Source organism: Rhinolophus ferrumequinum, chromosome 9 (genome assembly GCF_004115265.2).
Source record: "Rhinolophus ferrumequinum isolate MPI-CBG mRhiFer1 chromosome 9, mRhiFer1_v1.p, whole genome shotgun sequence".
NCBI lineage: Eukaryota > Metazoa > Chordata > Mammalia > Chiroptera > Rhinolophidae > Rhinolophus > Rhinolophus ferrumequinum.
This window is the reverse complement of record NC_046292.1, coordinates 82,865,035-82,891,632: the sequence shown is the minus strand read 5'-3', so window position 1 is coordinate 82,891,632 and position 26,598 is coordinate 82,865,035. Positions and strand designations below refer to the sequence as shown.

The 26,598-nt window shown below is 42.3% G+C and overlaps 1 protein-coding gene across 4 annotated transcripts in view; it reads right to left on the bottom strand.

Annotated features, from left to right (window-relative positions):
- The window catches only part of NEDD9 (neural precursor cell expressed, developmentally down-regulated 9), a 175,763-nt gene that overhangs the window by 4,417 nt on the left and 144,748 nt on the right, over positions 1 to 26,598 (bottom strand). For all 4 annotated transcript variants that reach the window (XM_033114700.1, XM_033114699.1, XM_033114697.1 and 1 more), the window contains 5 exons: positions 22,224 to 22,667; positions 4,306 to 4,407; positions 3,698 to 3,799; positions 1,610 to 2,851; positions 8 to 97 (listed from right to left, as the gene is read on the bottom strand). In XM_033114700.1, the coding sequence (XP_032970591.1) occupies positions 8 to 97; positions 1,610 to 2,851; positions 3,698 to 3,799; positions 4,306 to 4,407; positions 22,224 to 22,667 (1,980 nt within the window). The remainder of the gene's footprint in view (positions 1 to 7; positions 98 to 1,609; positions 2,852 to 3,697; positions 3,800 to 4,305; positions 4,408 to 22,223; positions 22,668 to 26,598) is intronic.

Below are 26,598 nucleotides of genomic sequence, written 5' to 3'. Positions count from 1 at the left end.
AACTTACCTGATGATGTTCCAGCTGCATCTTGTTCTGTTTGATGATGTTTTCTTTTTCCAACAGCTCTTTCTGTTGCCTCTCAAACTCCTCTTTACCCTATTATTTTTCAACATAAAGAAAACATTACATCACCACTATGATTCACTTATGCTAACAATTTCATTGACAAATGGGTAAATACTCTTTCATTTTCCACTGCCTTTGCAATTTCCTGCATGCCCAATTAGGCCCTGTGAATCCCGGACAGGGATGGCCTGCTTCTCGGCCGGACTCAGAGTCACTGTGTAGGTTAGGGTTGCAAAGTAAAACCCCTTTCCACAGTGGGTGCCATACTCTCTGCTCCACTTAACCACTTTTGGAGGGCTATCCATGATCCCCTTCAAACCTCCTGAACCAGTACTGTTTCTCACAGTTCTTTCCTAATGGATTATATGCAAACCTATCCACCTACTAACTCAGGTCTAAATGTGGTCCACATTGCACTTCTAGTTTCTTCGAATCATCTACAACTCTACATCATATTAGTATTTCCCAATATGCAGAGTTGAACACCAGTCAGGTGACTGTTTAATGCCGCCATTGACTCTCTCCCCACACCTTTCCTGTGGCTCAGTGCTTCCTTCCCCAGTCTCTTGCTCTCAAGGAAACTGTAGTTAAATAGTTTTCAGGATAATCTGTGGCTCTTAGTCAAATGAAAAGAATGGAAGAATAAAACAGTAAGCTGAATTCTGAAGAATGAATCTTGGTAGAATGTTTCATGCCCCAAAGTGAAAGGGCAAGCTGTCAGGATTCCAGGTCAATGTGTAGGAGGCCGACTATGACTGACCATTTCCCATGTGCAGGGTAAGTTCTAGGTCAATTGGCAAATGCCCAGTGACCTTCAAGGTAAGTCAGAGGTGGGTTAAGTTTTCTGCAAGTAATTACACACACACACACACACACACACACACACACACACACAGATTGAGCTGATGGGACCTGAGAAATTCTCTAGTACAGAGGCTTTCAATTTTTTTTCTCCTACCATGTTTCCCTGAAAATAAGACCTAACTGGAAAATAAGCCCTAGCATGATTTTTCAGGATGACATCCCCTGAACATAAGCCCTAATGCATCTTTTGGAGCAAAGATTAATATAAGACCCAGTCTTATTTTCAGGAAAACCCAGTAACAGTGAAACTCTCTCTCCCCACTTTTTAAATAAAGTATCGTGGAACTATATCATAAAATGCAAATAGAAGTGGAGCTGGTATGATTATCCAAGGGCCCACTCTCCTCCTTGGGGAATCTCTTCCTGCTTGCCTGAGGCTTATCAGTGGTATCTAATACAACCCTGTGCTCCATTCATTTGGCAAATAAGGAAATTAAGGCCCTAAGAGGTTATATAAGTCGGTCGCACAATTAGTGTCAGAGAAAGGACTCAAGCCGAGGACTCCGGACGCTGAGGCCAGTGGTCTTTCTCCTGTACATTGCCTCCAATTAGAGAACCACTTGGATTACCATGAATCATGTTCTCTCCTCTGGTAGTCCAGCCTACCAGCTTTACAGGTTCTTAGTCCTGGACTCCCTGAATGTGAACGTAGGTGCTTTATGAGTTTGGTTTCTTTACCTGTAGGTGAACATAGTCATAATCGTCCATCCAGCTCCTTTCAGAGCCATCACTGCTGCTACAGTCAGGAGGCTGGTCCTTGCCCAGGCTTGGGGGCAATGGCTTGTTGCCGGCTTGGACCTTGTGGTCCCCAGGATGCAACAGCTGCATCTGGGATCCAGCGTGTGGGTACTCAGTGGAGTTCATGATGCTCTCGGGCCCATTCTTCACATGTGAGCTGCTGGGGCCTGGTCTGAAGAGGGTCTCTGCATTGGTGTTGATGGTTGTGGTAAGCTGTTTCGCATCATCGGGCACTGTCTTTGCCACCATCACAAACCGATCCAGATCATCACACTTGTTTTGGGGCTTGTTGATGGCCAGGATATTCAGGGACCAGCTGCACTCATTTAAGTCATGGCTGGTTTGGCTCAGAATCTGGTGGGAGTCTTCCACTCTTTGGAGCTCCCGCTTCATTTTGTTGTGGAGGGTGAGTTCTGGGAGGCAGGAAGCGTTTGCGACGGCGCCCTTTGCAAAATGGAGGTAGTCTCTCAGGAACAGCTCCACCTTCTCCACCGTGGTGTGTATCTCATTGATGTGTCGTTCCATGTATCCATAACACCGCCAGTCCGTGGTGACTAGTGCCATTAGGCTGGAGACACCCATCTCCAGGGTCTGTTGGAGCCGATGCAGTCTCTCAATGGCTGTGTCTGGATCCAGTAAGAGTCTTTTGTCCTGAGATGGGGAAGCTGAGAGTGAAGATTCCTTCGAAGTGGTGGAAGATGTGGACATGTTACTCCTGGTGCTGCCTGTGCTGGAGAAAGACAATCGGTTGATGCCATCCACCACATCCTGAGAGCCTTTGGCGTCCACTGGGTTGTGCAGAGGGACGTCGTAAACCCCGTCTCTTTCTTCAGAATTTGCTTTCTCACTGCTTTCTGCTGCTGGTTCCAGAAACTGAACCCCTCGTGGCACATCGTAGGCGTCATTCTGACTGCCTACTGCTGGTCCCAGATGTGAGGGTGGGTGTTTCAGGGAAATGCTTTGATGTCTTCGTGTCGCCAGTTCAGCAGCTCCTGAAGCATCACAGTTATATTTCATGTGAAGGTCCTTTCCCACTGGCTTGGTGCTGGTTGGGGGGATGTCATACACACCATCGGGTCTGATGTCTGGCCTTCCAGCTTGTCTCATTGGAGGGGGGAAATCATACTCTTTCTCTCTGAGCCCTGCTTCATCTCGGCAAGCTGAGGGTGGAATGGCATATACCTGAAAAATAAGTACAAACCAAAGCTAGTATTTGTTCAGTTGGCTCCCATGAACATACGGAAACAACAGTACATTAAATTGAAGGCCTGGATTTTCTGAAGGCCTGTATGCTGGTTCCTTTTCTTTCATCCCCCACCCACTAATGGGAGGTATTTCCAAGGCTCTGCTCTGCCCCGACTTCCTTCATCCTTTGACAAGGGCATCCTTCCTCTGGCTTCAAAGCTGCCTGTTGTGTGGACCCTCCTGGCTGAGCTGCTCTCTCTGGGTCCTATCCACACATTTCTGAGCACCTCCTGGGTATCCTTCCTCCTTAGATCCAGGCTGAGAGGCAGATTATACATTAACAGCAGACTAAATGTCAGAAGACCTAAAGTCTCTCCCTGGATCTACCAGCTGTGTGATGCTCAATGTTCTGAGACACACTTCTGTTATCTGTAAAATAAGGATATGTGCACTTCCTGTACAGGCCTCCCCTTGAGAATAGCAGAGTAAATCAAATGCATTAATCCATACACATGGACTAAGCTGTAACATCATATATATATATATATATATATATGGTATATTAGTAGCTTGTCAAATTAAATGAATGATTTTGTCTCTTATTGATTCTCCTTATGGACTGCCTCATTTTTTTTAAGTGGGGGCCCCTAAATAACTCCCTAGAGTTATCTTTAATTATTGCTTTTTCTTCTTCTCTCTCACCTTCTCTCCCATTCCTTTACTCTCTCACAAAGACTAGTTTTTTCTTTTTGGTTTGCCCTTCCTGTTTTATCCCAGTACACACACACACACACACACACACACACACACCCCTTTTTTGCTGCTCTGTAGGAGCTCACTTACCCCTTTAGTAGGAGGGATATCATAGACCCCTTGAGGTTTTATCTCTCCCACTGGAATTGAAAACACAGAGCCTTTCACTGATGACGGAGGGATGTCATATACCTGAAGAGAAACACCTGAGTTACCCGGAATAGAAATGTCTTATATTTGTCATTTTTTCATGCTACTAAGCTTTTAATTATGGAGTTATTTACCAGTTTATGTATATACCCTTACTATTTGACAGCATTTTATGTAATATGGGGCTGATGAAATTTTTCATTTTAAGTTTCATATTCTTTGACTTAGATTGAATATAAATATGATCTTCAGTGAAATATCTATATGTCTGTACTTTAAACTATAGTTGAAATTATAGACTTCCTGAAAGAAAATGATTAAGTGATGAGTAACAAATCTTTGCCAGAGGAAAGCCTAGGATTTCCTGATAAAGAAAATCCAGAAAACATACTTTAAATAATGTGGGCTAAAATGGCTCCTGCATAGACAACCTAAATCAAGCCTTATAAGAAATATACATAATTTGTAGTTTTCCTTTGCACTGTAGCTCTGAAGGAATGCCACGCTGAAGCACTCCTCTCCCCTGGTGACTGCGTCCTGGTACATACCCCGTGAGTGGTGTGTGAAGGAGGGATATCATAGACGTCCTTTTGGTATCTGGATGGGTACTCGTACACATAGCCATGGCCAGTCCTCACTGGGGTTATCACCTGTGGGCAAGAAGACACAGAGGCGTAAAATTCCAAGCCTGAGTCCTGAGTGAATCACCTAGTCCCCTCATTAGACATGCCTCCCTCATCTCTTCCCCAGAAAGGAAGGAAGGAAGGAAGGAAGGAAGGAAGGAAGGAAGGAAGGAAGGAAGGAAGGAAGGAAGGAAAGAAGGAAAGAAGGAAGGAAGGAAAGAAGGAAGGAAAGAAGGAAGAACCCCAAAGAAATAGGGAAGGGAGAAGAAGAAGGAGACAAGAGGACACCAGTTCACCAGATCAGGAAACTTTTAAATCCCTCTTGAATCCCAGTAAAGAAGAAGACCTTGAAATATCTCTATCCCTCTTCCTCATGGTAACAAAATCATCTCGAAACTAGTCAGATAAAATCTTAATTTCCAAAATGTATTTGAAGGGAGAATCATTTTTGAATTATGAATGTCCTAGATCATCCCTTGGAACATCAAAAGCACAGTATAATGAAAAAAAAATTTTTTTAAGGCTCTGAAACTATTTGTAGAATGAATAATGCAAATAGAGTTCAGCCACTTAAAATTCCTCTCATACTTTCTCCAGGATGCCTCTTCATCTGACATTATTATGATTATAACTAAAATTCCATAGGTCACTAGAGTATTTTATGAAGCTCACGCTCACACAGGGCTGCCCTTAGAAGCCTCCAAGAGCTTTCAATTTAACTTAGGAAACAAATAAAATAACGAGTCAGGGAGCCTCCAGGAACAGAGTTCAGGTCTCTAATCATTTTCCCATTTCCACCAGGGAAGCAAACATTCCAGACAGTACCCACGTCCAAGGGATGTCAGAAGTCAAATACACTCATCACAACACTGGCATCTGGAACCAATGTCAATGAAACAATTCGCACCCGACAGGCTCATGTTTTCCTATCTACATACTTCATGGTGTCCTAAGCATGAGTAGAGAAATTATTTGAACTTAAACTCATTTTGAAATATATTTAATCCGCCAAGGGCTTCTAAATTACTAGGGTCTTGTTTCTGCCTAAGCCCTGCTCACGAATTGCCCAGGACATTTTTGAGAACAGATCTTGCAAATTCGGAAAAGTTGGTTGTTCCCTATGAGACTGTCATCTTTTATCCTTTCTCTACTGTGAAATCTCTGGTGTCAGGCTGCCTACAACACGATGTGAAAACTGTTCATGTCTTATGTTGAAATGGGTGGAATGTGGCCAAATGCACCAAAGTCCTTTTCTCTGGAGGCTCTAAAATGCACGAGTTCAAGTTGATTTTAAATCCCTGGTGCTTGTGGCTGATTGTTTCTTGCAAAAAAGGTAAAAGGGATTAGTATGCAGTCACCACCCCATCAAATCTCTCCACTGCTTCCAGTTTAAAAAAGGAATCTGTTGCTTTAAGGTTTGTTGGCATGGAGCATACAGAACCATTTTATCGAGTGGCCACTGTATTGTGCATGGCAAACCTTTCTTTTTAAAGCAGGATGCCCTTTGCTTAAGAAAAGCACACTGTGTTCCTAATGCCCTTATATATTTTTTTTGTCACTATTATCCAGGAGATAAATGAATTATCTTCTCTTAGTCTATCTCATCAGCTCCTCTAATTATAGCTCTCTATTTTGGCTTTATAATAGAACCTGCTCACAACGCAGCTTTTGTTCATTCTAAAAGTTTCTAAGAGTGGATTCTATCCACGGTTGCCAAGTTAGCAATAATGTTAATGGAAAACCAAGGCTGGTTATGCTGCAGGCCAGCTGAATGGCTTCATCTTTAGTTTAAAAAGGGAGGGGAGCTGGGTGCTGTTGGAAAATAATCCTTGGTAAAATGTAAACATATGGCACGACCTCAGGAAGGCGGGGTCACGGACGAGGCCTCTTCCTTGCCTTTGTGGATCTTCACTGGCAGAGAGCATTAATGCTTCCCGGTATTTAACATCTCACTTCCTGACAAATGTCACAGAACCCCAACTGGCTCTTTCTTTCTCATTTAGAGGATGCCTGTGGTCATCTGGTTTTTAAAAACTTTGTGTTCCAAACCAGTCATTTTCCTTGTTTATGCATTAAAAGAAACAGATGGTGAAAACCACAAGGGGGAAAAGCCAACAAAATACAACCTCCCCCAATTCCAGCATTCCCGATGTTACCATCTAATTCACTTTGGTCCACAAATGGCATTTAAATGGGATCAGCGTTTTGCATCTGGTCAGAGGCATCAGGGCATACAACAGTCCACTCTGTGATGCCTGCAGGAACGTGGAGCTGGAAACCTACTTTTGGATACTCTCCTCCTCGATCCATTGCTTGGGTCACTTTCATGCCAATTGTGTGTTCTCTCCTCAGAGGAAAGTGCTGACTGTTCTGTACCTTACAAAGTATCCAGTTTTGTGGTTCATCAGGCCTTTTCTTCCGGCTTGACATAGTCACAAAACCCTTTCTACTATCCCAGAATTACTGAACCTCAGCCTGCAAGGAACACCAAGGTCTAGCTCAGGGGATATAAATTTTGGAAGAATTCTCCTGGGCAATTGCATGGCAAAGCATTGACGGAATTGTTCCATAAAGGGCATTTTAAAACTTATTTTCTCAATGAAATCAAGTCAGGTTTCTCATTTCCTTTTCTCCTTCGTTTGTTTTTCTTTTCTGTATTCCTTTCATTCTGTCTATTTATTTATAGTTACAAAGGCTCAGCCTAAGAAATGACCAAATTGACCTCTTAGTTCATTAGTGTTGCCACAAAGGGGGCCAAATTGTAGGATTCCTGGGGCTCTATGACTGGCTGCTACTGCACATACTTTCCTGATTACCCTGGAAGAGGATCTGCCTTTTCCAAATGTAGGTTTTCTGTCCCAGAGAGGAATCTGACTTTAGCTGCTAGTACCATTCTTGTCAACTAACAGAGGAGTCTGAAGGTAGACCCTTGGAGAAGAGCTATGAAGCAGAGAAGAAGTGCCAACTGTAGACACTTAGACCAGGAACAGTCCATTTAAGAAAGCTACAAGGCTGGGCCTTGGCAGGATAGGATCAAAAGTCCAGAGACTGGGGTTAGGTTAGGTCTCTAATTAATCGGCTTGCATAAAAACAAGCAAACAGACACAACCTGTCCTGCCCCACACTTTGATGTGTTTGATTTATACCATTTTGAGTCTTAGATCCTGGGTAGTATGAGATGTTTTCAGAAATACTTTAAATACTTCCACATCTTATAATTTTGAGAGCCGTGCATGCTGAAATTTTACAGAAGAGTCTGTGTTTGGGGTAGCAGCCAGGGCTAGGGAACCCTGAAAACTAACCGGTGTGGGAGTCAGTTAGTGGAAGAGAGGCCCTTGGGGTCTGTCGGTCATGTCTCCACATTTGGTTTGGCCAGGCTTGTACCTGGAGCCTGCCACTTAGGTGCCAGCAGGGCTGAGCAGGTAGGGCGAAGGGAGAAGCCAGCCGGGGTTCTGCACAGGGCAGATAGAACTCACACCCTACTAAAAGCAGGCAGCCATTCCCCAGTTCCAGCCAACTGCCATCCAGAAAAAAACACACCCTGTGGCGCCAGATCTTTCAGGAGAAACCAGAAATGCGGATTTTCATGTGATATCTGATTTTTAAAATTGGCTGAAATATTTCAACAGCATATTGGCCAAACTAAACATGTCTCTGGCCCCCAGAATTCCGGTCTTTGCCTTCATGTGTGGACTTCTGCCCTCTTCCGTCAGCACTTTGAAAGCCTCTGAGGGCAGGCCCCGAGAGCTCTTCACCAATTCTATGCCTTGGCAAGACAAAACTACTCTGTTTTTTAATACAGGACCCGCCTCACACCTCTGCGCTTTCAGTCATGCTGTGTCATTGTCCAGGTGGCTCTTCTTTATCTCATCCTCAAATGTTAATCAATTTTCAAGGCTAAGCTGTGTGCCTCCCTCCCATGAAGCCTTCCCACAGATGCAATATCTCCCTCGTTGGCCCTCCCTGAGCATATTATCCACACATCTCTAACGGTACTTATCACTTGTAGTTTGACTATTTCAGTGCATCTCATCTCTTAGCATTGTGGAGACAGAGACCATTTCTTCTTCATTTGTATATAACAGCAGGGCCTAGCACATCGCCTTAAATACAGTAGGTCTTCGATAAATGTATTGACTGGATATATTAACAAACTAAAGGAAAACTCACAGCTTTTCTTAAGCCAGATGATGTGGAACTGGGGAGGATACTAAACAAAGCCTGCCGATATAGGATAAGGTTGGTTTCCAAGTAAGTTAGCTCTAGTTTGAGTGGGACCCATGGGAGAAGGGGCAGAACTGTCTCTTATCAGCCATGCAGGGTTAAGTGAGGGAGCCAAGAAAGCCGAGTGACTGTTAGATAAAGCTTAGAAATCAGAACCCACAGAAGAATTATCACCAGCACAACTATTTGGTGCAAACCACTACTGGAATCCCAAGTAGGGCTGCTCGATGGTTTCCTTTTCCCCAGTCTAGAGCCTGCATGTGACACCAACACCTGTGTTCTTCTCAGTCACAAGCTAGAAACATACAGGGGAATTTTGTAAAAAGAAATCAAAACAAACTCTGCTTTTTACCTTAACCTCAGAAGGAAAATACAGTAGAAAGGAACAGGAGTCAGGGTTTCTCTAGTTCTGAGACCAAGTGACAGGCCCCAAGTGACATAGGAAGCTGTGTACCAGAGGCCAAGGTCACAGTGGGTCTTCAGCTCATTGAAAGAATTAGGTCTGATGAGGAGAGTGATTGAGAAGATCAGCTGGACTCAGGCAGAGCTGGATCTAAATTCTGACTCTACTACTTACTACCATGTTTCCCTGAAAATAAGACCTAGCTGGACAATCAGCTCTAATGAGTCTTTTGGATCAAAAATTAATTAATATAAGACCCGGTATTATATTATATTGTATTGTATTATATTATATTATATTATATTATATTATATTATATTATATTATATTACATTATATTATATTATATTATATTAAGTCTTGTAGTAAAGTAAGACCGGGTCTTATATTAATTTTTGCTCCAAAAGCGCATTGATTGTCCGTCTAGGTCTTATTTTCGGGGAAACACAGTAGCTGTAAGAACATGACCAAGGTATTTGTCCATTCTAAGCCTGTTTCCTCATTAGTAAAATGGCAACAATAATACTTATAGGACATTATGAGTATTAAATGAGATCAAGTACATAAAGCACTCAGCATAGAATAAACCCTTAAGCCTCAGCTATTTTTATTATAATTGTTATCTAGGTTTACATATTTTACTTTTGTACTTAAATTGTAGAATAGATAATTCAGATCAACCATCCTACTAATACAGTCTAAGAAAATGAGGAAAAGATATTAAAAATCTTCTTAATAGCATCAAAGTGTTAAAAGATAGTGAAGGTCAAAATTTGGAAGTGGAGAAGGAGTTCATAGAGGTAAGCCCAAATTTTGGGGTTGCTTTTTCTCTAGGGGCCTTTGCTCATCTAAGACTGGTGTCTCAGAAGCTACATTGTGTTTTTCATAGCTTCTCTGGGTGAAGGGGAACATTGGACATTAAGTGGCTCACCAAGGTAGGGATGCTGATAACCATGCCCCACTTTGGGTTGGGATCTTAAGGACTGCATACAAAGTAAGAACTAAATGGAAGTGAACGCACCCTTGCACAGGCTGAGGCTAGGTTTTAAGTCATCAGGGTTGGCAAGAACATCTCAAAGCCTGAAACTAAAATTATGTGTCAGGTTGGCAGAAGGAAATGAAATCCTCTCTGGAAATAGAGAACATCTTTATAGGATTTCTTTAAATGATTTCTCAAATGTTTAAAAAATACAATGTCCAACACACATTCAAAGATAACCAGGAATGCAGGCGACAAGACAACAGAAAAAAGACAAACAACAACTTATTCTTGTTTTCTTCCTAATATAATGAGGACTTTGTTTGTGTCTTATTGGTCACAGATCTCAAGGCTGTTTACTTCAAAATGATTCATGATTAAACTACGGGAGTAAACAAAATTTGATCTTTCTTAGATTTAAGTAAGATAGAAATTAATCTTCACAAATGCATAAAGTGTTCCTAGTGAGGTCTATGAGGCAATGGGGATTTCACATCAAAGCAGTAAATGGCAAGACTTTGGCCCATGATAACCATCAGTAGATTTACTTGGGTTACTATTTTACTTTGGTCATATCAGTGTTGCCATTGTCACAATTATCACCATAACAGCCCAAGACACTCCAGTGAAAAGCCCCAGGAGAAAACATGCTTTATAAGGCTTAGAGATAAAGATATTTATCCAAGAGAAAGATGGCGAGGTCCCAAACCCAGGACACTTTATTGAATTTCTCTTCAGACAAGGCCTTTTCAGTGGAAGATCACAAGCTGGGTTTGTTAAGAAGATCTCACCAAGAAGTAGGACTCATACTCATCTGCAGTGTCTAGAAACAAAATAATTTCTCACAAGACAACTGCTCACATGGTATCACTTATACCGAGGTCTCAGCAAGTCTACTTGGGGGCTGCTTTCCTTGGGCATCCACTTCTCCTCCTTAAAGCAGAGTTAGTGGGGGCCTGGCATTGGAGCATTGCAGCAGCAGAGGCCCTGAAGTTAGAAGAACTTCAGCCTCTCAACTACATGCGGCCAGTTTGGTGCAGCACTGAGGGAAGGGGGAAGGGAGCAGGCTGTGCCATTCATGAAGGCAGGTCCTCCTTGTCCCCCAAGAATCCTGCAAAAGCTGACTAATAGGGCCTCAGGTCCTGCCACGGTCCGTTGTGCTTTTTTCTGATGCCAGTCCTACCGCCCACCTACTTATCACAACTTCTTATCTCTTTCCTCCAACACTCATCTCTGTTTTGACTCTTTCCCTTCTTCCATGCTACCAGCAACCCCAAGGAAGAACAAAGACAGTAAAAGGGAAGCAGAAACATTCTACTATTAGAAACAATTGGGTGGAGTGGATGAGAGACTGGGAGGGGGTGGGGAGCATCAGCAGCATTGGTCCTAATCTAGTGTTTACCATTATTATTATTATTATTATTCATAGTTCTACATTTGATGTATGTGTGTACAAAAATGACAAAATCACAAAAACATCATTTTTTAATCATTTTAACAAAATTTAAAAAAATAGTAAGAAATCCAACTTTGAAGTATAGGGAGGAGTGTTTTGTAACTGTTCTAGTTTCTGTGTCCCATGATTTAATTCTCTGGGTCTAAGTCTCCACAATCCAAAGCAACAATAGGAATGACTTGAAGTACACAATCCTTTGCGTGCGATATCTAGCTAATGCCTTGATAATGGCCCAATGGCGTTCACACATGAATCTAGCAGAGCATGAATGTGTGTAACCAGATCCTGATGTTCTGCCCCAAGGTCTAGTGAAGAACTAGGCAACCCAGGTGGTGCTCAGGAGATATAATGAGCAATTGATGAGAAGTTAAAAAGTGCTACTGTGCCACAATGATTACAGCACAGATTCATAACCTCGCCATTAACAGTACCTAAGATAGCCTGAATTCACTGATTGGCAGTCATCTATTTGCATTTTTCTTGGCATATGTGGAAAGTAAAATTAGATGGCTTCCTGTCTATCTCTAAACCCCCCAAACCCCCTGTTTTACTTATAATTTTACTTATAATTTTATATTTTATTTTTATCTCTGGGTTTCATACATTAACAGAGTCCTTAAATTTCTAAAAAGACCTGTTGGAAAGGACCATTTCACTTAAATGTCCTTAAAAAGCATTAACAGAGCCACCACAGTAGTTATTAGATCTTATAATAACCTCTTTGTCTTCAAGCCCATGAACTGTGTGAACTTTTCCCTTTAAAGAAAACCCTAGGAAAAGAAACATCACTATTGTCACTGCCTGCCGATGAGAACTTAGACCCAATTTTCAGAAACTGCAAAGTTATACAAGTTTGTCTGTTTAAAATCCAAGATTACGAGTTGCTTTTCTATGACCAGAGGAAAAGCCACATGTTGGCTACACTGGATTTATTAATCCTCTATAAATTCTCTCTGCCCAGCTTGGGTGTAGCAGTGAGCTCATTTATTTACTTGCATAGCAACAATATAATGAAAACTGGGTCTGACCCTAAAAAGCCACCCTCACGGCCATGTCCATAGTTAACCCTTTCTAATGCTTCTCTTGTGCTCATCAAGATTTCTCCCCTTCTGCTTTTGGGAAGTGGTTTGCTTTCCTTCAAAGACATTTTGATGTCTAATTTTATGCTAGAATGAAGTCTTTTGCTAGTCACTTCAAAATCACGGCCCATTTCTTTTTCCAAATGAGAAAAAAGTCACAACTGAAAGCTCAGAAGTGGAATGGAGCTCTTGGGTCACTTTCATTTGACACAGCACTGGGGTGGTGAACCACTCAATGGAAACACTGCCCCAATTGTTAAGACCCGAGCAAGTCTCCCTGCTGCTTTCAGGAAGCTCTTTGTACAGTGAATGCTAAAGCAATATTTAGTTATGGAGTGATCAAGCGCCAAAGAGCAGCTATAAGCATTTAATGTGAAAGAACATGATGGGAAATGACGTCTGGGTTCCAAAGTGGTTGAGGTCTTTCTCTCGACAAAGCTGAATAATACAGCCCATGACAGTTGGGTACTGCAAAGCCATTTTTTTTTTTTTTAATGTCCCATGGATCAGAATGTTCTTTGAATGAAAACTATAAAAAGATACATTTTGGTTCTTTTGATGTCCAAATAAATTCAACAGGACACAAAGCAGTAAATCTAGATTTTGAAATGGATTTTTGAGAGATGCCTAGAGATTGCCCTAAAGGGAATGTGGTTATGGAAAGGAGGCAGGGGATGCGAATTTCTGGACCCAAATGCCTATGATTATTGCTCCTTCCTTAAACAAGAGACCACTTACGGCTTAACTGGGAGAAAAGACATGATGGCTGATGGAGCAAACTGTTCACGTGGCAGTTCTGAACCCAGGGCTATGGCAGGGTTGTCACTTCAAGAGACACCAGACCCACCAAAGGCCTCTGCCAAGCAGTGAAGACTGAACAGAGGAAAATGGGCAGACAATAATGATCCAGGATGAAATACTTTCTTAACTCTTGGTAACAAAGGGGTAAAAGTTCTCCTTAATACCCACTTCCAGTATGGGACCGGGTCTGAAAACTGTGATTCTCCCTGGCTCAGCATACCCCAACCCTCCCTTCCTGTGTTCCTGCCTGCTCCTTGCTTTCTGTTCACACTGTTCTATCTTCTAAAGGAGACTGTGGTTTCTGGATAAGAAAGGGGACTGGATCCTAAAGAAAGGGTAAGAAAGATTTGCCGAAACTTTAAGGATCAACTGAAATTTCTAGCAATAGCTGAGTGTCTTTTATTTAAGAATCTTGAGGCCAGAATATTTCATTAAACTTTTCAAGTGACTCTGGGAAAGAATCAGATAAGAATATCTGGATCATAAAATTTTAGTGAAGACCATTAGAGATAATCCAGCCCTAGCCCTCATTTCACAGTTGAGGGAACTAAAGTTCAGAGAGGTTATTCAGCTCGTTAATGACAGAGAAGTGAACAAGAACCTTGGGTAGCTGGGTCCAGCAGTCCAGCAGCAGCTTTCTCCAGGTCCTGTGGCCTGCCCTAGCAAGACACATTAACAATTTACTACTTTTCTAATTTCACAAATAAGTACTCCCAGAGAAAGTGACTTCCTTATTTGAGAAGCAAAATTTAAGATCCGGATATATTATTTTGGCGGTGGGGGGTACGGGTGGGGGGTACCCCTTTCACTGGCAGGCCCATTCTGGGAGATTTAATTATATCTGGTTCAATGGAGTTATCCATTTGAAGCAATTGGAAGTCATTTGAAAAGACTGCATTTCCAATGCAGAGAAAGCCAACACAGCAACGTTCTCAGCCATGTCCCACGGTCTTCATGACATGCTCAGGACTTCTGGATCAGCCTGCCGTGAAACTGACCCCTGCAGCTGGGTGGTGGGCATTTGCACATTCCTTTACTCAGATTTCCTCGGCTGAACCTACTCGAAGGATCTGAGGTGGGAGCCCTCTGGACTGAATTTAATTCTTCCTGGCCAACAGGATGCTTTTTAAAAAAATTATTATTAGCATTAGTTTCAGGGATACAAAACAATGTAATAGTTAGACATTTACACCCCTCACAAAGTGAAAACCCCAGTCCCCAATCTACTAGCCCTGTGACATCGTATATAGCTGTTCCAGTTCCACTGACTCTATTCCTTATGCTGTACTGCAAATAATAGTTGACATTCAGTATCATTCAGCTTCAGCTTCAGGTGTACACTGCAGAGGTCAGGATGCTTTTTAGCACCAAGGATTCTGGTGAGCAGGACTTGCTAATGAAGTGCCTAAATATGCCCACTCATTTTAGGGTTTGGCAACACCAAATATTAGCTGGGATGTAAAAATCATTAGCTTCAGAGTCAGACAGACGCAGGCTCAAATATCAATCCTGCCTCTTACTAGAGGCACGTTCTTTAACAAGTTAACTTACTTCTCAGACCTCAGATCCCTCCCCTGTAAAGTGAAGGTTGTAAGGAACACCTTAGGAGGCTGTTGAGAGGATTAGATGAGATTATGTATATCACATCCCTAACACAGAGACAAAGCCCAAAGCACATTCAGGTCACCCGCACTTTAGATGTGAAACAATCTTGAAAAATGAGTGAGTACTTTAATAACGTGCTAAAGGCTACACAGTCAGTGGGTGGTACATCTGAAAACGAGTAACTATTCTGCTAAATGACTGGCTTCAGCACACCATGCTTTAAGAAAACCAAATACAAAAATCATTCAAATAAATCAGATGTGATTATGGTGTCACTAAAGGATTTTTTGCTTCAAACATTGATCTACTCTGGAGTCCCTTTAAAGAGAAGACTTCTTGGTACTCTTCAAATGTTACTGGAGTTACAAGTTGTAAGGAAGATACCCTATCCTAGGTGAGTCACACCTGTCCTGCTTAAACAGGAGCAGCACAGATCTTGAGAATTGTGCTTTGACAACTAGGCTTATGGCACAACTATTTAGAACCCAGAGCATTTTGGATGGTATCTAGCTCTGCATTTTGCACCATGTACTCAAACAGGTCCACTTTTAAAGATGTGTTCAACCAACATTAAGTTTGAATTTTATCATAAAATCCAATAAATACATGTATTCTTTTCTCTCCCTCACAAAGTGAGCATTAACCACTTAGCCAGACATCACAGTGTGCACAATATCTGACCTATCCACTTTGATTAAGCACAGTCACTTAGAATGAAATCATTGAAAAGGAAGGAAGATTACCTCTGTTCCCTTTGGTGTGGCTTTATAACAAGTTACTAATGCATTCTTAGAAATATGCAGTATCTCTGAGCTTTATAACAAATTGCAGCTGAGTTTGAAGACCTTGGCACGGAGCAAAAGAAAAGGACCTTTGTTCATCATTAAGGAGGTATTGCAGTTTGCTCATTCCACTGGCGTGGGTGCCTCGACTGGAAAGAGATACTTCTCATTTTCAAAGTGAGCTCATCAAGTCCTGCCCTTGAATTGCTCAAGGGCCTCAAATTTTGTGTAAGGTTTAAAATTTATCTTGACTCTTGAGGGTAGAGATTTTAGATGAAAGTTCACTTCTCTGCATAGCTCAAATATCCATGTGTTGAGGAAATAAATTCATTTAAATTCGAGTGATTTTTTTTTTTAATATAGAAATGCTCAATTCTGGAACATGGTCAAACTTCACTGAAGTGAAGAAACTAGAGGTACCCTCTGGCCCTGTCAAACTCTGATTTCTCCCTGCTGTTTTTCAGGGTGTGTGTGTGTGTGTGTGTGTGTGTGTGTGTCTGTGTGTGTGTGTCTGTGTGTATGTAGGAAGAGAACCAAAAAAATGTGAGGTGAAATCAGAGTTTATCTTCTCTGGGAGATTTCATTTCCTCTAAATCTATTTTTACTTCTTGGTAGACAAATCATACAGCTAATTTATAGCAGTTAGTTGACTGGTAACTGAGAGTTGCTCTGGGCAACCAGATTTCACAATGCTTCAAATCCCAATAAGGGAAGTCCTCAGTTCTTAACCAATGGCTCTTTGTGTGTGTGTATGTGTGTGTGCATAAAATTCATGATGACTCACTGTCTAAGAAGGTACAAACATTGTAGTTAATCTATTTTTGGTTCTTATATTACCTTTCAGGAATGGGCCTAGAAGACTAGTCTAAAATTTTTGAATCATTTCCTGCCAACATATGCTTGTGCCCCATTTAGGTAGGTAGGAAATGATCTCTACAGATGATGTAATGGGGTCGAGATAAAGCTTACTATTAGTTGAGTTTTCTGAGTACCATCCCTGAAGCAGCCCTTGCCCTAGCCTACCTAGCAACCACAGACATTATAATGGCCAACCACCAACTCCCCTGAGATTGAGTGAAATGTTCAACGTATTTTGGGAGGAAATATGTTGGAGTACAGAGAGCAAGCTTCACAAAGGACATGAACATTGAAATTGTATGCATAGGCGTTCACAGGTAGAATAGAGGCCAAAAGGCATTCTAGGTAACTAATAGCACACACAACGGAAGCTCTGGTCGTCAGCAGAAAAAGTATAGTCCTCCTTTTTCCGTGACTATAGAAGAGTTAACTCTTCTTGTCATCTAAACTGGGCAAAACGCATAAAAGTTAGGTTCTCAGATGAGTTGAACTTTACGTCACTCATGCTTCAGATGCAAATTTGTTGTGTATAGATAGCTATGATTATAGAAAACAGATGGTGACATTTTCCAAGACCCTCCTGGGAGAAAATGACCGTGTATAATCTGACGTATGTCATAACATATTGTAATGAGCTGGATGATGAGATTTGAACAGTGTGCGACAGTGGATGGGTGATAAGATCAGAACCACTTTTCAGTTTATTTAAAGGTCAACTCAAATTAAATGCTTCATTTCTTGCTTCTGCCTTGTTCATTTGCGTGTTGGCTGTTATCTGTGTGCTGAGGCTTTGCTGTGAGCTTCGTCTATCGCCGTAAAGAGACAGCCATGGCTCCTGCCTGCCCTAATGGAGTTTGTAATTTAGCCCATACTGATCTTCAGAAGGACTCAAGGCAAATCAAATTCCACCAGTTAGAATAAAACCAACCTGTCCAATGAATAATCAGAGAAACACATATAATTCCCTGTGAAGATCAAGCTCAAAACTGACGAACTCAGGTGGTGGCAGCAGTTTTACTGATCTTTGAAGAAAAGAAGTGAGGCTATCTTAGACATTTGTAGACCTTAGACTTTTGGATGTTTGGGGGCTCCACTCCAAACTGTACTCCCATATTAAGCAGAAGTTTGGCTTTCAAAAAACTGAGAACACTTAAAAAAAGTAATTCAACTTTTCAGATTATTGGACTATGAGTAACTATTTAATTTAGAAGTGCCTGTGAGTTTTTGGCAATCATGGGGCATATTTAGAAATCTTTGCAAACAGAAAAATCTAACCTACAAATTGTTTTAAATGTAATGAAATAGTTATGAGCCCTAAATGTAACAATTTAATGAAGTTGACACAATATAGTTTCCTACCCATTTGTCTAAGTGTTTATTAATTTCTGTTTTGCAGTTTTTGTGTTTCATATTTTGGAGCCACATTTTTTTTATTCAGTGCTCAGACTTTCTCATAGGCCCCAGGCATTCTGCTCACAATGCCTAATGGATAAAACTCGGAGTGAGACAGACCCATGAAATTACCATGTTTCCCCGAAAATAAGACCGCGTCTTACATTAAGTTTTGCTCCAAAAGACACATTAGGGCTTACGTTCAGGGGATGTCATCCTGAAAAATCATGCTAGGGCTTATTTTCCGGTTAGGTCTTATTTCCAGGGAAACATGGTAAGTACAGATGTCAGTGTCTACGGTCTCCAGATAACTGTGCAATTTCTTCTCCACTCTAAAAAATCCTTGTAGAACCAAAGAGAGAGCCACATGCTCAAAGGGAACAACCCATGTGCTATCAGTCAAGTATTTGCATATTTGGTGTATAGTCAGAAACACAAACGGGCTGATGCAGTTCAAAATAATATCTGAAAAAGGAAAGAAAAACAGGGCAAGAGGAACTAATATTTTTAAGCCCCTGCTGTGCTAAGCATGGTGCCAAGTCCTTTCTATGTATTGTTTCATTTAATTCTCACAACAACCCTATGATTATTCCCATTGTACAGATGAAGCAACAAAGCCTAAAGATGTTTAGTAACTTGCCAGGAATAACAGCTATGAAGAAACAGAACCAGGAGTCGGCCTGACCACAAAGCCCATGCTCTTTTCACAACACTCATGCTGTCTACTTGTTGCATGAAAGGGTAGGGATTATATAATTATCTCTCCCTAACTGTTGATTTAATGAGTGATGAATGTCTTTTAATGTGGATAGGATGCAAGAAGGTGGGTAGAGGCTGGTGTTTCCCAGAGAGCAAAGTTGAAGTGATAGAAGGTATAATGCACTGTCTTTATTTTTCCTCAGTGATTCATTAGTAGAAAAAAACTGTGGTGGATAAAATTTCCGAAGCTCACAGTCTGTTAGTAACATCAAGGGAATCTTTAACTATGGAAAGTCCCTAGTCACAATCAGATTGGAACATATCCAACCACCTACATGGTTCCCTCACCGTGTTTCTCGGAGTGCGGTCCTAGACCACTTCCCCTAGAACTATCCAAGGAGTTTACTAAAATGCAGATTTCCAGGCCCCAGGCTTAGATGCTGGGGAAAGGCCTGGGAAGCTGCAATTCCACTCACCTTTTCCCCCCTCTCCAGGTGATTTCTATGTTCCCTAAAATTTTAAAACCACATTTTAGTGGCTCAGAACAAGATTCCACTGCCTCTTCTCTTTCTTCTTTAATAACTTTAAAGGACCACAGCTTAAACTACCAAGGATGTCGCGATCTGGGTGCACCACCTTTTTATAGATGGGAAAGTAAAAGAGAACAATGTGGTACAGGGCTATTTAGCAAGGGCTGTTTAGCTACAATGAACATCCCCTACCCCCACCTGAAAACCTCACTGTACCTGGATTACCTTCTGGGGTCTTGTCTTAAATCATTAGGATGATTCTCACACACTGAGAACATCCTGAGTCAGAAACTTACACTGAGGGACATGTTGACAGAAGTTTTTAAAGCAGCTGCTGTTACCTCCTGAAGGTTAAAATCACCTGTTAGTAACCAAGCCATCTCCACTAGGAAGGAAGGAAGGAAGGAAGGAAAGAAGGAAGGAAGGAAGACAAAGGGAGGGGGGGGGGAGAGAGAGAGAGAGAGAGAGAGAGAGAGAGAGAGAGAGAGAGAGAGAGAAAGGAGGAGGAGGAGAGAGAAAAGAGGAAGAAAGGAAGACAGGAAGAGATAAGGAAGAGGGCAAACTTACTCCCTCACTCCCAAGGGGGTGTAAGCTGATAGTCTGATGGATAGGATGGCGGTGGGCAGCCTAGAGAACTAGAGGTTCTAAGATGACTTTCAAGCTGAGGTCAGGGTATCCTGCAGAACACTTGGTGTTTGGCAGGGAAGAACCAGGAGCATTCTCTCCTGCCCTTCCCATCCTTGCCATGTTATCACCTCAGACACCACCACTCAAAGCAGCTCAGTGCTCCAGGCCTTATCTCCTCCTGACCTCTAGTACAGTCCCCGGGGTTTGTTTGCACCCCCTGGAAGGGCTGGCAGAGGTCCTTTTCAGAAGTTGGTTTCCTCCTACAGGAATCACCCACCTTTTGCTACACATAAAATGTTCCACTGATTTTAGAATTAAAGACACAATCAGAAGATCGAGTTCAAGGGCCCAAGGGTAACCTCTGCCCCCTACCATCAATCCAAGGGAAGGTGTGGTCAGCCTCCTCTAACAGGAGGGAGAGTCACGGAGTGAATCTGCAGCGCAGTCATAGCAAATAAAATGGGAAGAAGTCTGAAGCTTTAGACTTTTCAGACTTGGAACTATAAAGGTTGAGTATAAAAAGGAAAACATGTCACCTTCCTGCCAAAATAAACTGTGATGAAAGTTTAGACCCCACCATCTTTCAGCCAAGCATTTCCTGTTCTGGCCTCCCCCATCTGCCTTGCACTAGCCCAGATGAAGACAAAGCTATTTTTATGGTGCAAACAACCGGTACTAAGAATGAGAGAAGTTATTTATTTATAGTTACACCTTTCAACTGTTCTTTTCCCCCTCTCCAGACAGAGGCCTGGTTTGGCTTTCCCTTTGAATCCCAAAATCCCTGGGGTAAGAAGGACTTTGAAAGGTCATGGCGACAATCTATCGTCTGCAGAGATCATTGTCTTGGGCAACAAGTCAGAAAGCTGTTCACCACTGCTTGAGGAATTCCTCCTAATGTACACACACTCAGCTTAGGCAACACATATGCTCTTGAGAAGTGTTTTGTAAAAATACTTTATGTACAAAAGGTGATTTGGTTACATGTGTGGTTTTGTTATTTAAGAAATCTAACAGTAACCTTCCCCCACCCCCGCCCTTTTTTTCCAACGGAAGATTCCATTATCATGCAAATAGTTATTCCCTAATTGACATGGTTTTGTAACTTCAGACTTTGTATTAGGTTTTCTTGCGGCGGGGCCCGGGTATATGCAGTGTTCTAAGAGTCAACGAGCTCTTGCTGGTATTGAACTGCTTCTGTCCTCTTGTAATTCAGGGGGCTTTTCTTATTTGGTTAAACTTGTCCATTCTTAATACCAAACCTCACAGGACCATCTGTAGACTCTTGGAATTTGCTAGTAAACGAGAGAGAAAAGCCCTCCCTTGTAACACTGCAGCAGCGGCATTGTGGTGTTGGCTATGATTCCTCCACGCTCACTGACGTTATTCCTCCGCGCACTCCACATTGCAGTGTTTGCTTATGTGCCCCACTACAGTGTAAGCATCGTGAAGGCTTAGTTCACTCTTTAATTCATTGCTATATCACAAGCATCAAAAATATACTAGATGCTTAACACATAATGTAATTTATAGATGATGTGATACAGAATTGTACACCTGAAATCTATGTAATTTTACTAACAATTGTCACCCCAATAAATTAAAAAAAAATATACTAGATGCTTAAAATTCATTCAATTAAAAAAATTTCTATTTATCCCAAATTGTTACAGCATTTGGAATTATATCGAGTGCTGAAGAGATCCTTCCCGTCTTTTAACAGGATGCCTCCCTCAATATCCTAGCGCCACTATTTTCACCCACTGGCTCAGGCATTATTAAAGGAATTACTTGAAGGATAAGAGGACAGCTCCTTTCTAAATACAAATATCTACGTGTTTTATATGAGTCAAACTGTAAGCTAGCCACTCTGCAGAACAAGTTGGTTGGCAGGACCCACTCCCACCTTCCTTGTTTCCTCTACTTCTAGTGGGTTCTTTGTGTAGCCAGGCCAATGGGTCATGATTCAGCTTTTGGCGAAAGGAGGGTCCTTGTTGAATCATTGTGCTTGTACAAAATTTGGTGCCTTGAACCACTCAAGGAAGTAATAGAAAAGATTGGAAACTAATTGAGTGCAGAACCTAGGTCTAAAAGCAGATCTTTTAGAAAGATGAAGAGAAATGATCCAGTATGATCTGGAATGGCACAGGAACTTAGAATAGCTGTGTTTCAACAGTAATTGGCACATGGTTAGGTGTTCAAGAAAGTTTTACTGACTAATGAATAGAAAAATGATGCAAAAATACTGCCTGAGCTAGGGTATTTAGGTATACTTACTTCTTGGAAGTGTCAAGTTCTTATTTTAAGAACATTTCTATTACTCTGAGTGCACTGGGAAAAAATAAGTAGTGTTCTAAGAGTCAACAAGCTCTTGCTGTATTGAACAAAAGTGTAGTCAGTCACTCACTCACCTTTTTACTTAGGTGGGGACCATTAGCCCCCCCAATGCCTCTCTGCATGGATGGTACTTGATACACATCTTGTTCCTGGGTACCATGGCCAGTGGGTACTTGGTAAATTCCCTGATTTTGGTAGGAAGGTGGCACTTGATAGACGGTGTCTCGAGGAGCACCCTGTGAGTTTGGCACTTGATAGAGCTTCTGTTGGCCAAAGGTCTGGTGCATCAGTCCAGAAGTAGGCTGGTCCTGATTGGAGGAGGTCTCCTGCACGGGGCCAATCAGAAGCTTCACCCGGTTGCCTGGGACAATGCCTTGCCGACCATGTAAGGAGCAGAGCCACCATCCTTCCAGTCCTCCTGTGTTCTGCTCTATGACAGTCAGGATGTCTCCCTTGCGAAAGGCCAGTTCTTCAGCACACTCTGGAACATTGTCATACAAGGCTCTTGCCATAAGATTCTAGGAAGGAAAGAACAGAGGGAAATCATGTTAGAATATTAGCGCAGTCTCTTTAACACCTAAAGCCCATGCTCTTATGGAGAGACATACCTCCTGGAAAGAAGAGAAGAATAAGTCTGAACGATAGCCTCTAAGGAGAAAAACAGATGGTGCAGACAAAAGACAGATACATACATACTGTGTCTGCCACCAATGACATCAGACTGCCTCCTTGGAAAAGCTCAGAACACCACAAGCAGTAGATGCTCTGCCAAGGAGCGCTGTTAAAGATTCAGATGATGGTTTACTATACAAAACAGTTTAGTTCCTTTCCTATAGCCAGCCTGAGGAACAGAATACTCCAAGATATTCAGATGTGTACAACTGACATTGCTCAAGTTTTTCAAATATTGGAGGGAAAAGAGTCAAAGCACATCCCTACTAATAAACAGTACAAATGGCATTTATATTTGGTGTTAAAATGGAAACAAAAGGACACTTATATATGCATGGTGGGGCTTAAAAATTCTTATTTTCAGTTGATCACAAGGTCCTTATATACCGGGAGAATCTCCAAGCAAGCATTTTTTCCCATGATAATCAAACATAGAGCAAAGTAGGGCAGTGGTTTGTATCTCCAGATTTGCTGGCGAGGAGCTACAAAGAATTTATCACAAAGAGGTACATGCCATCTCTTTCTCTTTTGGTTTTTTATTCATACCTTCCTGAAGGGCCCTCCTCACCCTGCCGCTATTTCCTACTTCTTGAGTCTCGCCATTGACATCAGAAAGGCTGTGCCTTCCCCTTTCAGAGGCCCAAAACACTTTCTCTCTTTGTATGAAGGCCTGTCTGGCACATTCAGTACTAAGCAGACAGCCAAAGTAGGCATTCAGCAGAAAGTGGGCAGGCAGTACGTGCTGACATTCTTGGAAGCCTTTCAAAGGCTCCAAAGATTTCATTTCTTGGCGTTAGTAGTGTTTTACAGCATGATGGCAGCCATCACCACATGCCGGCTCCTTCCCGGCACACAGACAAGTCAGGGAACATTGGAAGTCCACCGCAAGCACTTGGAAAACTAAACGTGATCTCTCTAGTGCTTCACTAAAATGTCTGGATGCACTAGAATGATGATCATTTGTGGGACAAAGCACGGCCGATTGGATGGAGCATGTTAGTGGCTTTACAGAATAGTGGACTTGGGGGCTGCAGTTTGGACTTCTGTCCCGTTTTCTTCTCTAGAAATGTGGACTTGTTCTTTCAACCTCATGCTTCGCATGCCTTTATAACTGACACACATTAATCATCTCCCCGTGTACTGTGCCCTGTAACCACAGGTCTTGCGCTGTGTGCTGGTTCTCTGCTATGGAGTGGCTGTGCCATGTGAGGGATGTCCCCTTTGGTCAGTGATTGGGAAGGGGCCCAGCTTTTACTCTGTGAAGTAAATTCCTCTTAGTGCACCCACTTAACCTAAGGAAAGGAGATAAAGCCATAGAGGTCAGTACCCAGGAGGCCTGGTGCTGCTCCTTAAGAATAAGGTTGAAATCCTTGTTCTCGAGAGTTTGGAGCTCTGGGAAGTCTATGACGTAGGCAGGTGAGCAGTGAGGGAAGCCAAAGGGAAAATGAAGGGTTTGTGTTCTAGGTGAAGGCTTTACTTTGTATTTATATTCTCGGAAGCTTTGGTTTCCTTCTAATAATTAAAAGTTCACATACATAAAGACAAATCATGTAGCATTCTACTCTGGCTTGAAGACCCAAATAAGGATGTGTCATAATCCTAAAATCTCCTCTGTTTCCCTTCTTCCATCTTTTGGGTGCTCTGTAATTTAAAAGAAAAGTCACAGATTATAGGAGACGGGATTCTGGTCCTTTGTACCAAAGTGAGTTGAAGGAAATTAGTCCACTGGAGTATACTGAGATTACGGAGCAGGGAGAGAGCTGACCCCTCTGGCCTCGGTCTCTTTTTCCAGGGCCCATTCAGCAACTGGGAATGGCTGGTAAAGAAGCCTCAACATGAAATCAGAAGTGATAAAGAGTAGGGGCCAGTTCTATGGGAACCGAGGGTTGCTGGCTGTGCAATTACATTGGCTTCAAAGAAAGGAAAGAAGAGAAACAGAAAACAGTAGAAAGGGAAAGGTCTACAGACCCAATCAGCATAAATAAGTTGGAGGCTTTCAGAGTTGGGCCACTGCCATGAAATTCATGAGGCGCTGAAGTAGAGCACTGGACCGTGCCTGATCAGAGGCCGAGAGAAACCCCTGTGTGAGACTTGTTCTGGATGTTCTTTGTCTCCCGTCCCAGGGCCTTCCCACCACCTGGTAAGCAGCATACTAATGCTTCTCGATGTGCCTCAAGAGCTGCTTCTCTGGGAATACTTCAGAGCCCAGTGTCCTTGCTAATGGAGCCACCAGGGGTGAGTTCTGACTAGCTGCCCATGATTTCCCAGGAGTCCTCCCCACTGCCTACAGAGATCAGGAAGAGAGCTTGGCATGGCTGTTAGTGGCAGGCACCCGGGTGCTAGCATGACACCTCATACACTGACAGATATTCTCAGCCTTGTGTGAACAGGAGTATTACTTAATATGTGTGCAAGCTACAGAGAGCCAGTGTCTATACCCAGCCACTCTCCCAAACAGAAGATTCCAGCTCCAGAGAACTTCAGAGACACCTGGACCTAAACTCCCTGTTTTACAGAGAAGGAGACAGGTCTGAGGTGCGGGGCAGTTTATCATCTGCCCCAGGGCATACTGTTGGTGTCAGAGATGGGAATAGTCTCTTGGTTGGATTCTCTTTCCAGAACTCTAAGCTACCTTATGTCTTCTATACAATGTCCTCCTAATGGGGCTCAATTCCATTCAGTGAAGTTCTAAAGATGACCGATTCTTCTAGTCATGTCTATTGAATAAATAGATTCTTGGGGTTTTGTGTCACAGATGTGCGACTTGGGCAGATTACTTCTCTCCTTTGTGCCTCAACTTCCTCATCTATAAAAACCTCATGGGTTTAAATGAGTTACTTCAAGTCAAGTACTTTAACATTGCCATAAATTTTGGAAGTTATTATGACTGGTTACTTAATTTGTTGGATGGCACTTTGGCCTTAGGCTCCCTACCCTGTTTGCCTCCTCTCGGCTCTCAGTCAAGGGGTTGGTTCTAATCTAATGATGCTATTATACATATCTGATATTTCCCTTGCTCACAATTACATTTAGGAGAACTGTCTCTCAAAGCAATGTTTCTTTAAGTTAATAACGAGTTCTAAGCATTGCAACCTCTTGTCAAGTATCTGCCTACCAACAGCGATAATGAAACTATTGGTTGCATTCAAGAGACCTGAGACAGTGGATGAATCTCATTAGATTCCAGCAGAGCACAATCCGTGAAAAAGTGGGGGAAAACATGGGTAAGCAGCTTGGCTTTTGGAAGTATTTGGTGTGTGAGGCAGGAGTTCAGTAAGATGGTAACAGCAAAATTAACTTCATCCGAAACACAAACCATCTTATTCGAAAGTGTACATGCAACTCATAAATAGGCAAATTAAGAGTTCATTCCTCTGGCTAGGAGAAGGTGGAGGAACCCTCCTCCTTCAGTGCAATGGTGTGACTCCTTAAGGCCACAAAGTCAGAAGGTGGTTGTCTGAATATCTTAGAAAAACCCAGGAGAGGCAGATCTACTCTTTCTCACTTCCACCCCCATATTTATCTCCATGGCAGGAAAGGTCAACACAGAAACAAATCAAGGAGAGATAAGAGAGCTATGTAATTCTATATCCAGTTGGATGGTTAGCCTCCAGAGACTGGCAGTTAGAAATGCAGCTTGAGCTTGGCAAAGCTCCAAAACAGTTGGGCACAGAATGTGAAAGCCAGAGGAACTTAAAACAATTACAGTTCAATTCTTTCACTTTACAAATGAGAAAACTGAGGCTCAAGAAGTTAATGATTTGGCAAAGTCACCTG